General features: G+C 40.7%; 1 protein-coding gene across 2 annotated transcripts in view; it reads left to right on the plus strand.

Annotated features, from left to right (window-relative positions):
- LOC111242932 (GTPase-activating Rap/Ran-GAP domain-like protein 3) overlaps nucleotides 1-17,523 on the plus strand; it is a 389,128-nt gene that overhangs the window by 37,832 nt on the left and 333,773 nt on the right. For both annotated transcript variants that reach the window (XM_086976696.1, XM_086976697.1), the window contains exon 3: nucleotides 153-1,390. In XM_086976696.1, coding sequence (XP_086832822.1) covers nucleotides 1,197-1,390 — 194 coding nt within the window. In that variant the 5' untranslated portion in view covers nucleotides 153-1,196. The remainder of the gene's footprint in view (nucleotides 1-152; nucleotides 1,391-17,523) is intronic.

A 17,523-nucleotide genomic window follows, 5' to 3' on the forward strand; every position in this document is an offset into this window, starting at 1 on the left:
TCACATATACTGTCGACCCGAAACATACCATATTGTAAAATATGGTAGTGGATATCGATAGTGAAATTGAACTCGATATAATAAAAAATCAACCGTTTTAATTTTGTAAACTCATTGTCTCTCTTGATCCTTCTATGTGACTTTTGTTTCAGTCAAAACGTGATCTTTGCGTCAGTGAACAACAACCGGTCACAACGCAACAATAGGACGACCTCAACAACCGTCGTTGCTTCCCACATAACCTAAGATACTATGCAACTTTCATTCAGCCACCACTTCACGCCTATATAATTTCCCACGGCTAGAACTTCAGTGTAAAAGGTACATGACTCTGCTAAAAGTACGACAGGAATAACCAAAAAGCACGCGGCGCCATTATATGAGAGAGCGGAGAAAGAGTAGTTAATAGCCTACTTTCCTTCAAACCATACCCGACAAAGAAAAACACGGTCTTCACTCTGCTCCATTTGTCATCACATTCGTCTTGACAGACGATAGTAGCTTGGCTATCTATCGATTTAGACGTACAGACGATTGCTTACACTCACCACGAACGCACCCCTTTTGGGCGATCTGGCCGTCTCGACCCGACGTAGTGCATAATAAACTATCCAGAACAATATTCATACTCCCTGGCTCAAATCTCCCTTGTCTAATGGTACTGGCCTCGGTAAACGACAACCGTCTTCCATAAAAGAAAACAGGAGTTCTACAAGTCCCTTGTATTTCCGCTTCAATCGCCTGGTAAACAAAGAGAGCAACAACAACAACATCATCAGCAGCTGCGGCTATATCCCAGCACCCGACTCCAGCGGCATCTTCAAGTCAGAAAGGGTGCTCAGCTGGCAAATACGTGTTCGACCGTAACAAGTTCTGTCACGTCCAGAAGACTGTACGACCCGTTTTTGCCTCCCCTTACCCCGCACTACTACAGTCACCGAAATCACAACTCCAATTACTTTCGGCCGCACAGTAGCAGCTGACGCTACTCGGGTCGAGTGTCGTCGTCGTCAATATTGTGTCTGTATCATTTTTCCTCTTCACAAGCCTGCCCATCGAGGCCGCCAGGGTGTTCTGCTTGACTGACAATACTCGCTCGTCTATCTCTACATTTCTACGCGTTATCGGTCGCGGAATAAAACAGAAAGTTTAATCCGTACACTTTTCCTTCAGCGCCACCCATCATCACAATCACGATGCTAATGAACATTCGTCAGGTGACTCGACGTCGCCGTCTGATGCGGTCCGATAACACGTACGATGCTCATCTTCACAGCGTCCACTTCTCATGGAGCGCACTAATTCGCGAATCACTCGTCCAAACTTCATGGCCTATCTCATTCCCTGCTGAAACCAACACCGACGACAATAACCGCTTCACGTTCAGAGGGTAAGTAGCCAAAAATTGACAAGAAAAATGCACTTTTCGTCCATTCAATTGCGTAGAGACTACGAACTGGTTAGGGATAATGTATATATAGATCTGTTTAAAACTAGCAGACAGCAGTCACTAGATGGCTATGTAGTTTTTGAAAATCGTTATAATCAAAACCCAAGTAGCATTCGTTAAAGGTAAAGTAGACAGCGCTCAAATTTGATGTGGGTATCATGTATAGTCCCATAGTCGCTTACAGACGAAAATACTCAGTTGACAAATCTTTTAAATTTCCACTACGAGCAGACGGCGATGTTATCTATTTTAGCTATTGTTCTCATTCGTCGCAACAGACCACAGACGCGCCTAGAACCTAGAGAGTGTTATGTCAACTTTGAAATTTCTTGCGAAACGTTGCCTTGGCTGTTTTAGTTTAACACATATTTTATTATTACTAGAAATGCCAACATATTTATTACAGTGACTAACATAAATCTCATTAACAAGTTCGGTGATCTTACCGTGCTTGGCGTGCACAAGCCCCTTGAAGGGTTAAAAAAAAACTATGCTTTGTGGCTTGCATTTAGCTGGCGATTTAGAATATATATCGAAACAAAATACTCGTAGTTCGGGGGTCAAGACGCAGTCAAATCACCGGAATCAATCTACCACCATTTATCGCACCAAACACCTTTTCACATACTAATTTCATTTTCAGTCAGCGAAACGTGAGCGTCTCTTGAAGTTTTCGCCGTTACGGGGCTATCGTACGATGAATTACGTACTCGGCATGCTCTCGTGTTCAGAGGTCCATAAAGTTTCTATGCGCTAGATAACAGGCCGAAGCAACAAGTAAATACGCCGTATTAGCATCACCCGGGTAGTAGGTCCGTAATCTAGAGCATTGGTCACTCGTTATTTTAGAAATAAACGGTTAAGCGTTTCATTACCTGTCCGCCCTTTCTTCCAACAAGTCACTTGTCCTTTCCTCTAATCCTACATAAGTTTTGTCACGAAGCCCAGCTGTTGAGTTTCCGTAGAATTGTTTATGTAAGGGATTCTAAAAGCATTTTTAGTATGTTCGTACCTGACGGAGCGAAAAGGCCACCTGCGGATATGCGATCTTGTGCGTTGTGTCTGCGTCAAGCATCAGTGTCGTTTCGAACCGCAATGCATCCGATTCTAGCGTTTACCGTTGTTGCTAAGATGAACAACTATCCTGTCTAACTGACACGGCAACCTTACCAAGAGCCAAACCCTTCAGCCAAACCGAACACCTTAATAGCCTTTCATCCCTTTAATTAGACCTAACCGATTTGGACAGCGTTCTGTTATCGCTACTGCAAAAAGGCTGCGTCATTTGTTCTTCTCGTCAGCCAGCGTCGTATATAAATTATTAGTGCCGATAGAATAGTGCTGTTTATCTTATGCAACAAAGCCCTCCAGTTCAACGATGGTATACTCTTCCCCTTCGCTTTTGCCCCTGCCGCATTTACGTCGCCTGGCTATCTGCAAGCCTGGCTCTGCGCATCTGTTTGGTACCGCGATATAAGTAAGTTTCTGTATCAACAGACCGATCAGGGCGAAAACGATCGTATCGTTCATCCTTACACTTAGATTAGAGATACGCATGCACGTAAGAGGCAATAAAGAACGGCGCTTTCTACGTATCTCAACTGTCGAGGCAAATATCGCAAACAGAATGTATCGCTGTGTAACTACGTGGATTCTCTTAAAAGGGTTTAGGGAAAGCAGATAACAAACAGATAAAGAAATTTGAATTTTCTATGTCCATATCTGCTCTGCGTATGCGTTGATGGCACATGGGACGTTATAGCCAAACCCGAAATTAAATCTTTTTTCAAGGTAGACCTGCAAATCTTCCAAAGAGCGCGCTATGTTTCTCTCGTTTGTTCTATTACTTTTACGGCAACACAGTGCTCCAGATTAGTATAGTGCCGAATGCAACGTTGTTTTTCTATGAACGACATATAAAAACAGAGTTATGAAATAATCAACACAAATACATTTTTTTTTGTTGGTACTACTATAGGGCAACAGCTGGGCTAAATGTTCACGTCAACAAAGCTCCGAATAAAAGTCAATTTTTTAAGAATTTGCTTCGTACAAAGATCACGCTTCGTGGAATCTACGAAAGCTTCCATTTGCTTTCATAACATTCTAGATCGTATTAAGCTTTTAGTTTGTTTCTTTACAGCAACGAGGAATTACGTGCGAGAGCCCTAGATCTGCGGAATTTTAACGCTAAATTTAAGATGAATGATATGGGTTTTTTGTTGGACTAGCACTCTCTTGCATAGTTTTCCATCTCGACTTAGTTAAAGTTGGTAACTATCTAAGTTGGCGGACTTCTATGTACGGATGAATCATAGCTGTAGCGCAATATTTGTAAGCCAGTGATCGTTGTGCGGATGTGTTTAGTGCTGAGTGCTGTTGGCAGCAGGTTCTGTGAACTTCGTCGTTAAGTTAAAAAAAACAAACAAAAACGTCTACTTGTTAATTGTAAAGGAAGCAAACATTGAAAGATTTACCGGTCGTGTTTTAAGCGATTAACGCTTACGACTTCAAAAAAAATATCTAAATCGAGGAATATAATTGGTTGATTGTTTATTGGAATACATTTTCCTGCCTTAACGCGACCCGATTTGATACAGCGCTTTCTTTTAATTTTTTTTTTAACTGCCTATAGGCTAGTTACCAATATTTTTCAAAACTGCTAGACACGAAGCGATACGGAGTTGATAATCATATAGGTACGTTCAGACCTGAGCACGATATTGAGTCGTGCTCAAGATCTCGTACGAGAAGTAATGTATATACAGTGGCAAAGTTTCCTGCGTACCATATCGGTCGTAGGTAAAGAAGCCAGCATTTGTTCCGCTAAGCCGTTTTGTCTATTCGAAATAATTATGCAGTCGAATCGTAATAAAACCAATCCATAAGTATCTGCACCCATTTCTTACACAGAACCATTGCGGTTTATGGCTAATAGAGACATACAGAGAACTGTTAAAAGTGCACACAGTTCAGGCGGGGCCACATCTAAAACCTATTGCCTGCAGATTTGCATTTCTTTGTGAGCCCAGACGCAAGCTTGCAACTGCGAACAGCGCCGAAACGTGGTCCGTGCCGATAGGCCACCACAAGGAATATCCTGTTTGGTCCTTGAGAAAAATTAAATTGTCCTTCCGAATTTAAAAATGGTGCACACATTCTATATAACTTTTGCTCAGAGGCGTTAAAAAGCTAAGACAACTTCTTTTTGGTGAAATTTGCATACGCAAAGCCTGCACGAATCATGAACCCATACGTCTTCCCTGCGGTGAACGATACCTTCATTTGAGGATTCTTATTGAATAGTTCATTTTCCTTGACGTTTAATGTCTACTAGTTTATGGTTCAAACACATAAGCCACAGACACACGTATCATATTATACGCCAAGTATGAAAGATCTAGTCTCAACATACTTTAGAGGGATTTATTCTAGAGCCCCTCCTGCTAAGCTTGACTTCCGCCGCCATTTCCGCTGGTCATCTGACGGATCTTGGGAGCAGGTTTGCTTAGGTTAGACGGGTCGCAGGAGTTGGGTCTAAGAGAAAGAGTTTTGGTAACTACGTCCAGGCGTGTCGCAGAGCAGTGATTATCTAGGCCGATCATCCGCTGTCACAGAAGCCAGTGTAAGGCGCATGTGGTCTGCGGCTGGGTCCCATTGCAGGAAAAAGTCCTTATACTAGCCGGTTCTCATGGGAGAGTGTTGGTAGACTAAAAAGTTATACAAAATGGCGGATTAATGCAGATGCAGGTTCATAAACGGCTTCCTCCAAAAGATGTCAGAGCCCAAGTTAGGTGAGTAACCAGCTCGACTCGCTTTCTGCCCATTTAATTCGTTGGGTAGGATTGTCTGTACAGCGCACGTTAGCCGCATCGGGTGAGAATAACCGCATCACGGATGCTTCTAAGGACAAGAAACTAGAAAAGAAATAATTTATTTCGAACTAATTCGACATAGGCTCATGTTCTCTGCATAATGCTCACAGAATAACGGAGCACATTTGCCGTAAAATGGTCTGTTTTTCAAAAGCATGACGCTCTGTCGATATTTTCTATACCGCTCCAACTGCCCCGAATTTTTCGCTTAAAGTAATAGCGAAAATCTCCCGTCGGAGATGTGTCGTAGGATAGTTTGGCCGGAATCTAAGCAGGGCAGTCGCCGTTAGACCACTCAGCTCATCGATGCTCATCGACCAATACATCGATGAGCTTGAAAAGCCGGTCGACGGACTGGGTAATTAATTAAATGTGAGTAGTTGAAAAATATCCTATGAGCCGTCATAGCTGATAGTTTGCATCGGTCGGATACATCAACGTGTACCGCCAGCAAATTTAAGTAGTACTAATTCTTCTACCGAAACGTGAATCAAAATGATGTCCGTATTTTGTCTGGTATGTCTATGCGTACGTATTAAACTGTTTATGTATTACAGTGTCGACACTGCAGGTACTGCGCACTGGTGCCCTGCTTACGGAACTATATGGAACAGATGGCTAAATGAGGATTAGGCCCAGCTGTCCAAACGAGTACAGAATGGTCTGCTTCTAAATTTTTTAGCTAGGCGAATACGATTTCAAAAGCGAAGTAGTGATTTTATCGTATTCCGGACAAAGCTGTCTGCAGTCAGAGGACATATATCTCAGATTCCTTCTGCATTTCAACAAAATCTCTGAAAGTGGTAGACAGTGTGTTTCAAGTACCCGATCAAGCCCAGAATCTAATTCTGGCTTAAGCTCGCTAAGAAGGAAATGACCTACGATGTCATCCATCATCTCGTTCGCTACGGATGAGAGAAAAGCTAAGATAGAGAATATTTGAATAACACTTACATAGCGTTGAATATGTATAGATGATAGTAGGGCGGGCCTCGTTTCTCGGTTGGGAGAAATTAGATCTACACCATTAATTCTCATTAGCGAAATGTTTATCAAAATAAATGTACTGTCTTTTATATTCCGTCTCAATTATGTTACGTCCAGTCCAAAACAGATACCCTAGGCCTGTACATACTGGCTTCGTATAAGTCGCGCTCGGTCAGTAGTCTACCTATTGCCCGAATTGTTTTTATGTCCACTGAGTGCGTGAAGTAAGATCATGCCCTGATTAAACAAGAGACTAGATTGGAATCTGTTTTTCCCGATAGAAACCCATTGCTCCTAAAGCACGATTAGAAGAGAGGTTCGTTTTAACGTAACGACTTTTCTATGCATACATAAATTAGCCATACTATGTTCTAGCTAAACCACTTCGACCGGAATCACTGAAGTATATTGGACACCAACGGTGCTAGAGTCAACACGCTATCATGATCTGAAACGGTATAGATAGGCGCGAGAAATGCCAAAAGCATCATCTTTGCACTACTGATCACTGATTGAAATCGAAAGGACGGTGACAGCTGTCGTTTCTGAGAGATTGTGAATGTGGCGCTTCTTAGCTATCCACAAAGTCGTTCAAGAGCTGGTGTCACATCAGGCCAAAGCTCTATTTCATGCCGACAACAGTACTCATAGGCCAGTGGCTGGTACTCCGAAGTCATGCGGTAATTTCTGAGGGCCTAGAATTTTAGATCGAAGAGTTGGCTAATAGTCTCTAGCGTAACCAAGGATCCTGGAAAAATGTCCGAGAGTAGGCTAAAGTGAAGCGGATCAAGGAAGGCGGATTGTCAAGATGCCAAGAAACCAAACGCCGTCGTTTTCAAATTAGCCGTCTTGACCCATGATTTCATGTCCGCGCATATAGCAATTAAGGTGCGCGGACGCTACTAATTCCTTAGTTTAGTATTGACTACGTCTTGCGTCAGATGGCGCCCTACCCATCGCATTTCTTGTTAGTCAACTGAAGAATATGGACAAAGTGCTCTCGCGTACTGGAAATCTTACCTATCATAAATATCTTTTTTTGTCTATCTAAAATTGTCAGCACTAATATTGACTAATATAAGGGACAAGCTATTTCGATTATGTGTTGGCATTGAAACTTTGTATATGCACCCTTCTCTTTCAGAGAGAATATTTCTCGAAAAATGACTTCGAAGTAGAACTAGCAGATGCACAAAGTCTAATACTTGGAAGCGTCTAGCTCCAAGTCTGAAGACTGTGCCTATGTTTCTGGGATCACTAGAGCGGTAACAGCTGTAAGATTACAAGCAACAACTGCGGCTTGTGACTCACTGGTACGACACAACAAAGCTGAAAAGGCAGAACTCGTCGAGGTTATGTCAGCTGCTACAATTAAGCGGTTTACTTATTGACAATTTTCGGGAAAACCAATAAGACGACCTTAGTCTAAGGCTGTTTACATCTTCGGTTAAAGATCGATCCACATGAACAGCCCAAACAAAGTACGGAACGATAAAACGTACGATAAGCTGTTAATTTACTAAAAATACCAAAAGCGTTCGGAGCTATTTGTTGCTTGTTTCTTAAAAGTATGACGAAACTAGATTATTTTATTGCTACGATGATCTAGGCTTTCTCATCACGATTGGCCAGTTTTTTATGCTACTAAAAATATATCACAGTGGGTACGTGATCAGTACGTAGCGTCCAGATGTATCGGCGGTTTATTAATTTTACTATTCATCCGTTTACTATCATCCGAATAAGCAATCCTTAGTTCGACGGATCTTTTCTTGCTTTCCCATCGAAACCGAACTTGCCGAGGGATCTCGCAGCATACCGCATAAAAGTAACTTAATAAATACCGATATGAAGAAGGGGAATAAAAGCGTCATACGCGTCTTACAATAGATTCAAATACGAAAAAGGAAGCTAGAAGGACTAAGTCCACGTCCTGTCAACATACCAGCGGTCTAGCTATGTGAAATACTTGCATGCGATTAGTATACCCTGTTCTAAGCATACATACGACCTGATTGCTGCTATTTGCTGTTAGTACGCTGACGGGAACACGCTTTCCGAGGCATGACCTCGTCCCTGCACATAGCCCTGCTTACCGTTCCCCACATATGCGTGCGTTCTCGGTTTCTCTTTCTCTCTGTGGACATCAGACAGCATGGAATGATTCCTATCTTCTTCGCACATAATTATAGATCGGCCATGATAATATTTGCTTTCCGTGAGCCAATAATGAAGTTAGAACTTTATAATTAGTACTAGCGGTTGGCTGTCTGTCTTGGCCGTACAAGCGTGTGATGCTGCCAACACATAACGACGATCCATAATGCGCTTCGCGTTAATAGAGACACGTGAATTTCGAATTGGGAGACACAATACAGAAGGCTCGGTATAGAGCACATACGTATATAGCCAGAATGATTCTCATAAGCATAGTAAAATTTGTATTTGAACAGTCAAATTAATGTCTACTGAGCTTATAAGTCAGCCTTGGTTTGAGCTTCTCTGGTCTCCCAATTTAATTGGAAGCTTATATTAAACAGAAGATATATAGAGCCAACGTAGGGAAAAGTCTGTAAAAGAGTTCGTCCGGAAGTCAGCGCGTCTGTTGGATACTATTAGAGTCTGGCTACTTTTGTTCGCCGCCTCCATAGGCGTGAGCCCGCTCCCTGCCTCTTTGAGCGCCTCGTCAACGAGCATATATATTGAGCAAGTTCATTTGAAAGATTCACTCTGTGCTTTGTGGTAACATATAAAACAAATACAGGCCAATCGAAAGGTCACGCAACTCTGAGTTTAACAATGTTAGGTAGCCCGTTACAGAAATAGTACATAAGCGCTCAAGCAGAAATACACAAAGCAATCACTTTACCGATGGAACAACTCGTTCAAATCCCACCGGGCAAAAAAAAAAAGTAGCTGTGCAAGTATTTCGTAAATGACCATCACTTCTATAATTTTAAATAAAAAATACATAAACGCAGCCTCGGAGTTCATCTTCGATTTTTTAACCGCACTTAGTTTTGAGTCAACGTCCAACGTGTATATATATATATGTCTATTGTTGTATCATAGAATGGCCCTAAAGATCATTTACAGCTTTACGAAATAGGTGTTCCTCATCTATTTGATAGCCTTTATTAACTCGACCTTCAACCTACATGAATACCATAGTACGATATCGCGTTTCCCAGAAACCCTTCAGTAATCAGACAGAAGATTGCAATCAACTCTACAGTTGTTTGTGTTTCCTCCATTCCACTAGCCCAAAGAGTTTGCAATGTTTTGGTTCTCATACAAAAATATATGTCAACTACGGGTAGATCTGGCATTTGTTAATTCTTGCTCGATTTTTATGTTTCAATCATTGAAAGTAGTTATACGCTAAAGGGAAAGCGAAAGGAAGATTGCAAACTCCGTTTGTATGTATATTAAAATTCAACCGACAAAACAATAGTATACCAGTTACCATTTTTAGCATGTGGGGCTGGCTATAGCTAGTGGATGCCGTGTTCATTATTATTATTATTTCTCATTCTAGAAAATTACGGCAGCTCTCGAAGCGCGACCTTAAGTAGTCTCATTTGTTAACTTAAGCATTTCTAACTTGTCACCATTGGCTATAGCAAATTTCTTACCAAAGTTTTTGAGTGGTACTTCCAGAATTAGTTAGTAGTAGTTAGTCAGAATTAGTAGAAAGTTTAGTAATTTAAATCTAATCTAAGCTGAACAAACTGGTTTTATTTCGCAAAATAATAATTCTTATGTTATCTATGTCCCGTTTTTATGTCCTGTGATGTTTTCCCTCATGTTAACCATAAATATTGCAGTAAATTTCTGTCTAAGTTCAGAAGGAATTTAAGCTTGCCCCACTTATGCTAAAAGCTTGAAGATTTCGTAGTATTACGGCGGCCTATTGACATTAGCTTCTGGGAGTCCGAATTTGAAAAAAAATCCAAAGACGGCATTGAAACTGAAAATACTATGGAGGCAGTGTAGGACGTTTGGCAAATAGCAATTTGCCGGCTAAAACGGCAAACAAATCTAGTTTCTCATAAATCGTACTTTCTCACACTCTTGGCAACTGTGTGCATTAGCCAGAAGGTGTACATATGAACTTGTCACGGGTTTTGTCATCTAGTTGATGCCTTCTTATCTGAGAGTTTGTGATGAGAGAGTTGTCACAGGGCTTAGAAGTCCACTCGTTGCAGGTGAACCCCTTGATCTTATCGTCAATAAACGGACACTACAGATTCTGCTGTGGGCTACAAACTCCAGTCTCCTCATCAAAAAAAAAGATTTTTAATTTTGATTTTGTAGAACTATCAAAGGCAATGGAAATAGTAACTATGGACGACTATGATATATCCTTGGTTCGCATTGCGACTAAATACAGACAAGGTTCTTGTCATGGAGAGTTTAGCGGAACACGTGGGCCCTAGAGGAGTACGTAGTCCATGCGCTAAGTCTCGAGTTCAAGGATATGCATATTACCACCAAATCTCGTAAACTGCAAGGAAGAGATGAGTTCGCTATCGAGCTTGCTAGGAAGAATGATTTTCCGATATATCGTCAACCGCTAGGTGTGATCACTCCAAAGTGCGCAAAAGCATAAAGGTCGTAAAAAGAATTACCAATCTTGCCCAAATGTATTTTCGCGCTTATCATGATTTAGACTTCGCAAAAGCGCCCTGTACCGTGACCATTTACATGAGGGAATAGCGCCGCATCGATACTTACGGTATACCTGTAGCAGGTCGCTGCGATCCGACATGTACGACCTGATCCGATGAGCAAATAGACGAACTCAAATGTTTTGCGTATATTAAAGACAGTGAACAGGGGCGCTTTGCCAAAAGCTGCTTACTATTCCCCAAAAGCAGCGGCTATCGAAGTGCATTTTAGGGCGTCTAAATTAGCTGGAAACGAACGTTCTCTATAATTGGGCGTCTAAGTTCTGCCACAATATAACACCCAGGCTCTTGCGAAGACAGTTCGACCACGACACCTTGCCCCTATTCCTGATCGGAAATTTCCAACGGTCGTTCTTTAAGATACATAGTGATGCTACAGAGGCTAAATTCAAAATTCCAGATTTAGTGTTGGTGTCGATTCTGGAACGTGCTAATGAGCAAACGACCGGGTATCTGGGCAAAGAGTGTTCACGCTTGTCTACAGCAAACACCTAAAAGCGCAGAAAAATGAGGACATTAACATATCTTGCAGACGTGAAGATGCCGATACCAACGGGCCGTCCCTAACAAGGCAGGCATTTGGCAGATATTAGAGCAAATAGCTGCTTAGGTCAGCTCAAAAGTGAGGGATTAGTTCCATAGTTCCTAGTAAATAAACGAGCACCTTCTATACATGCTAACTCGTATAATAACCAAGTGTGTCATAATAACATGGAATTAAGACGGGTACTCAAGAGAAATGACGCTTCCGAAGCTCTGTGAAACTGTAAAACGCGGTTGGCAGTTGCTATCTGCTTTAACGAAAATTGTTCAACAACTAAAATCGATAGCTGACTTTTTAAGCGGTCGAAGAACAAGTTAGAAGTTACTAATAGCGAATACTGTAGGGGATACTCGACAAGCTTATTCAAGTATATAACAACTCAGGTAAATGTCGCTTTTTGCTTAGGTACATATATGGCGGTATAGCAAATATATAGGATGATTAAGCGTTTTTATAATACTATTTGTTCTGAACTGCATGCGTGAATTCAATCTGTATCAGAAATGCGTCATGAGAATGGATATCACCTAGACTGCGTCACGGCAGAGAAGAAAGAAGAATCATCTGCAGGCGATTATTTACCCGAAGTTACATAACTTGAACACACGCAAATATAAAAAAATGCCTGCAGCCTGGCAAAAACGAATTATTCGGTTTTCGTTATATATTAGATTAAACTGCATTTACATGAATCATATACGTATATATCGCATTTTGGACAATTTGCAATATGAACTTAAAAACATAATTATCCACATTTACAGAAGATCTCGGTGGCGACCTGTTCATATCACACGGCACAAAATACATTTGCCGGCAATTCATTGTAAGATTATTATTTATTTTAATTTCAAAAGCTCACTTATTTGAAAGAAAGGTTCGTTACTGCAGACAACTGGAAGTTGCCGAAAGCGTCGGCAGTCTCAAGGTGTGATTGGTTTTTGTGCTTGAACACAACGGATGCGCTACGATCTGCTGACGATTAGCTTGCACCAATGATACGCATCTGCAAGTGCCTGAAGGTGGCCTTTGCTATAAGGCAGTCAGGTATCCGGCCAATTCATACTTTACAAGGCTGTTATAAAACGTCACATAGAGCTGAACTGCTTCTCTGATAGGGAGGCAACGGAGAGCTGTATTTGATATCGAGCCTATGTTGGTTCGAGCTTCTGGTACGGATGAAACACAGCCCCCAGATTTTGATCCGATACGAGCCTTAGGGATAAAAGCAGTTATTGAGTTACAGGAAGATACAATTGCATAGTTTTGAACTGAAGTTAATGTTAGACGTCTACACACGCGCACCACTTCGTCGTAGAAAGGGCATTTTTGAGGCGAATATGAATGTGTAGAATCGAAAAGGTTATTAACAAAACACTTAAATAGTGCGTTGATCTATGCAGTCCTACGTAAAGTAAGGCGAAAAACGTAACAGCTCAAGTTAGCTGGGCAGTAACTTAAGTCTTGAAACGTTTGTTGACGTTGAACGGGTCTATCCTCAGAATAGCATATTGATAGATCGTGTGCATATCCAAATATTTTCGTTAGACACGATACGAAGGTTTATATCATCGTCGGGAACGTTAAATGCATGATCTACAGATACGTGTTGATCGTGATACGTGAGAGACGAGATTCCTAACCGTGCAGAGCGTAAGCTCGCCAAGGTTCTAGTCCCATATAGGCCGATATAACTACTGTTTTTAGCAATGTATAGGGGTTAAATTTAAACTGTAACTGATGGAATAGAAGCTTTTGAAGCACTTTCATTTTTTCCAGCATTAGTCGATCAATTCGCCGGATTATCTTCCTTGCTTTCGCTGTTTTAGTTTAGACTCGGCAAAACTAACAGAAATCATCGGGTATTTTATAAATCAGCTGCGGCTTTAAACTCGTATGACTTGCTTCTATGCAAGCCATTACTTTAGCGCACATGTTTGGCAAGATCTAGGCCCATGATCAGGTCTATCGAAGTGTTCGGACAGGCAGACCTAATAGGTGACAGTGACTGATGACATAACAAGAATTCGAAATTTACCGGTGGAGTGACTGTTTGTCGAAACAGAGCGCTACTGCGCTATAGTTTTAGAGAGGTGGAGAAAGACCAGTGTTAACGGTAGAAGAGACATCGAGTTTCATAGTGCTTCTATTTTAAGGTCGGTCCGTAGCTAGTATACTGGGCTTACGCTGTTCGCACTATTTTTGATGATCGTCGGGAGAGAACAGAATCGGTTCTTTGCCCAAAAACAAATCCATAAAAGACGATAATATCAATACGATCGATCGAACAATACAATAAAACTGTTAAAATAGTTGTCTAATTTTCGAAGAAATGTTTCGAACGCAAGGCTCGGCTCGGCTCGGCTCTGAATAGAGATTTCGTTTAAGCTATTAATGAAGGGTAGTAAAAATGAAGGATATACATAGAAAATAGAAATATTATATGCTATGAGGATGCTTGTCAGGTATAGTCAGATAAATGAACTCTTAGGGAAGAAACAACGTCGTCCTAGACACTCTCTTGCCTTGTCTTGGTGCTTCCATCGGTTCACTATGGCTATAGATTGATGCTTGAATACAACAACGCTACCTATGACGGAAGGTGCTAGCTTATTTTCGGCTATCGCAGCAAACAAGTGGTAACTCTCATGAACAGCTTTGCTAATAAAGTAGTGATAAAATAACATCGAACATTGACACTCCGCGATGTCTTCTGGTCGTCTCGTGTGTCCAGAATTCAGATCGAAGTTAGTAAGTGGTAATCAGAGGAGCAACGCGTTCTGGGACTAGAGAATAAAACGAACGAACCCTTTGTAATTAACAATATGCTATACATTGCAAGCCTGATCAAAATAATACTTGACAAAGCTACCATAGTACATATATTAAAGAGTATCTTTTGGATTAATCCAAAACTTTTCACAGTAAAACAATTCAGAGTTAAACTCATAGTGAAAATGGACAGCTTTCTAATTGAGAACGATAGACTTAACCTCATATATCTCTTACCCTATCGCGCAGGTTTTAACAGACTGATCAATGTAATTTTTGGGATAAAACATCCTTGTCAACGCTAAATGGGTCACCAATCTGTAATTGTCGATATCCGTTTGTCTAATTTACTGACAAACGAGCAACGGAAACACATCCCATCGTCAGAATTGCGGCGCAGTATATGTCAGAAGGGCCTGGCCAAAGCTGCTTCGAAGTTTTTATGGACATTCGGGCAAACACTGTTAAGAGTAAGTTGCGTCTGAAACAAGGAATCCTTATATTTACTTTCAACTTGTTTAGCGACAACACAGATTGGGGAACAGTCGGACTCCGTATCTTTCATAGGCGACCCAAATGAAGTTATCATCAGCCTTAATGAAATCAACAGACGCGAAAAACGGGCAAGAAAATACATGGACTTCTCAACACCGACTGTTGCAGTTCGCTCGCTAATTAGGCCCAAATAGGTAGTATTTGTTCACTTATACATTTGAAAAACTCTTTCAAACTATGAAATGAAAGCGTAGATTTCTCAGAAATCTTCAATCGGGTTTTGCTCAAGTGTGCCTGAAACTCGGAAATAGAACACGGCGTCAAATTTGATGCCGTTAATACTTTAGGATGCGTCTATGCAAAATACTGCAAGCTTCGACCGTGTTTTTGATTTAAGCAAACAATGAAAAAAAGAAACCGATTATCAATCAGAGAACTAAAAATTCGTTTTCGGGACATTATACTAATCCTTCTAGACATTGTAGCTATGAAGGTTATCTTGATCAGCACGACGAATTGTTGCAAGCACTTTAAATATTAGTGGGAGAAATGGAGGCTAATAGCCATTAGGGGATCACCTACCATTAAATTGAACATCAGGGTAACAACAATAAGTATATAAGGGATATAAGTAGCTCGGATTCGTATACGAAAAGCTTGTACCAGTTTATTTGGTGAGCGTGCGTTTACCAACGGAACTTTCATAGAAGGCACAGTCAAACAGCTTTGAACTTACCATATCGTTATAATGGCGGAACTATTTTCATATACACGTAGCAACCAAATAAATGTAATTTTATCCTGAACCACTACATTTCTGGCTTGAAAATGAGTTAAATAAGCAAGATAGTCGTTCACTATAGCTTGGAAGTTCATCTGTGCCTTTGCACCATCTACGCATCCTTTCATAAAAGTACACTGAACAGAGGTATCTTCAACTGTTTGTCGTTCATAGAGATATTTCAGGTCCATTTTAATATTCTGGATATTTTTTCGCCTACTTAATTCTTAACGTGACCGAAATTTATTCTTTGTTTTTATGCCATTACGCATGCACCACTCATCGGTTGCGTTTGAAAATAACCGCTGATGCCCGTGAGCATTTCAAGATTTGTTTAGGTGACTTGAAGCAATGGTCAACGGGCTACGTACATCGTATTAGCTCAACTATAGAACTAAAATAGATATAATTAACGGAAAACCTGTAGGATAAAAGAGTAAATCACGTAAAATATGTGCGCATACGATTGGTGCAGCGAGTCAAGATAACGTTTAAAAACTTTAATTTGTACTAGTGAAACTCATATACCCGTGTTCAATCGTCTATTTCACCTATACTCTCTTTTCATTGGTATCGTTCTCGAGTAAGCTAGCAAGATCAATGGGTCTTCTTAGATCTCTTTTTCTTGCCAAAAAAGCTATTCTATACTTGTATAATGTGTGTTTCCAAATCGGAAACAGGTTTTCGACGAAAAGCCTATTTATCTTATGCAAGCGAACTTTATGTAATACTGCAACATATTTCCCAATTTCCAATCAGCACTGAATAATGGGTACCGTCTTGCAAAATATTTGTAGCCTAGGAACTCTTAGGGATAGTTTGACGCAACAATAATAGTGCACCCCGTTCCTACAAGCCTCGAGTTGGAAAAGCTTGTTTGACGTAGATCGGTGGCGACGGTGGGACCGGGCATGTCGGAGTAACGGACGAAGAAACCAAACCTAGATACGTTTATGTTTATGGGGCGAAAGTTTTAAACTCTTCTACCCCGAAGAGTCACGTTTCCTTAAACTTCCTGCTACGTCCTGCCGTACCACACATAAAAGCTGAATGTAGCAAATCGTTTTTTCATATAGACATATGCATGCATACGTACGGTTATAACGCCGTTGCTTTGCGAGAACGTTGGCTCTAGCTGAGTGGCCCGTTTTGACTTTATTTGTCGTCAATCATTTAAATGTTGTTATAGAGTTCGTTGCGGTTATAAAATAAATGGCCGGGCGGGCAGGCAGAAGATATTACTTTATGCAAATAAATTCCGGACTTGTATAAAGAATTGCCTATATGTGTGATCAGAGCTCCACGCTCTGTGTGTTTTGAGCACCCAGGTGTTAGGGTTACAATTTTAGTTCCTATTTGTTGTTCTAGAGATTTTTATCGTTTTATTCGGCTAACAACATATTGTCTTCACAAGTGGCTGTACGCGTTTCAACCACCGATAACTTTCACGTTTTTTTAAAGTGGAAAAAGTATTTAAGCCTGCGAATAGCAATAGTATAAAACAAAAACTAAATAACAACATGACAAAAACATCGATGAAAATGTCGAATTCTGTTGTTGGAAATACGACCGAAATCCGTTAAAGCCAAAAATGACAAATAGAATTAAATTACTTCTGATGAACTGATGCAACGTGAACAAAGGACAGGGTGCGTGCTACCATTTAGCCATTTTTCTATTTCTAGCTAATCTTGATTGTTGTCGAAAATTTATTTGCTAAATTTCAAAATTGGCTTTTCATCATAGGTTCGTTAATTTGTTATTTGCGTTTTTTTATTTTATGAAACATGGAAACGGTCGACCTTATAATCCGAACACGAAAGGTCGTTTACAATCGGTTGGCCAGACAGAGCAATAACAATGGATTAAAGGATCAAGCAGAAGAAATATCGAAATGGGATTTACTTAATCTACGAGGCATTATTTTC

This window comes from Varroa destructor, unplaced genomic scaffold (genome assembly GCF_002443255.2).
Source record: "Varroa destructor unplaced genomic scaffold, Vdes_3.0 BEIS01000001.1, whole genome shotgun sequence".
NCBI lineage: Eukaryota > Metazoa > Arthropoda > Arachnida > Mesostigmata > Varroidae > Varroa > Varroa destructor.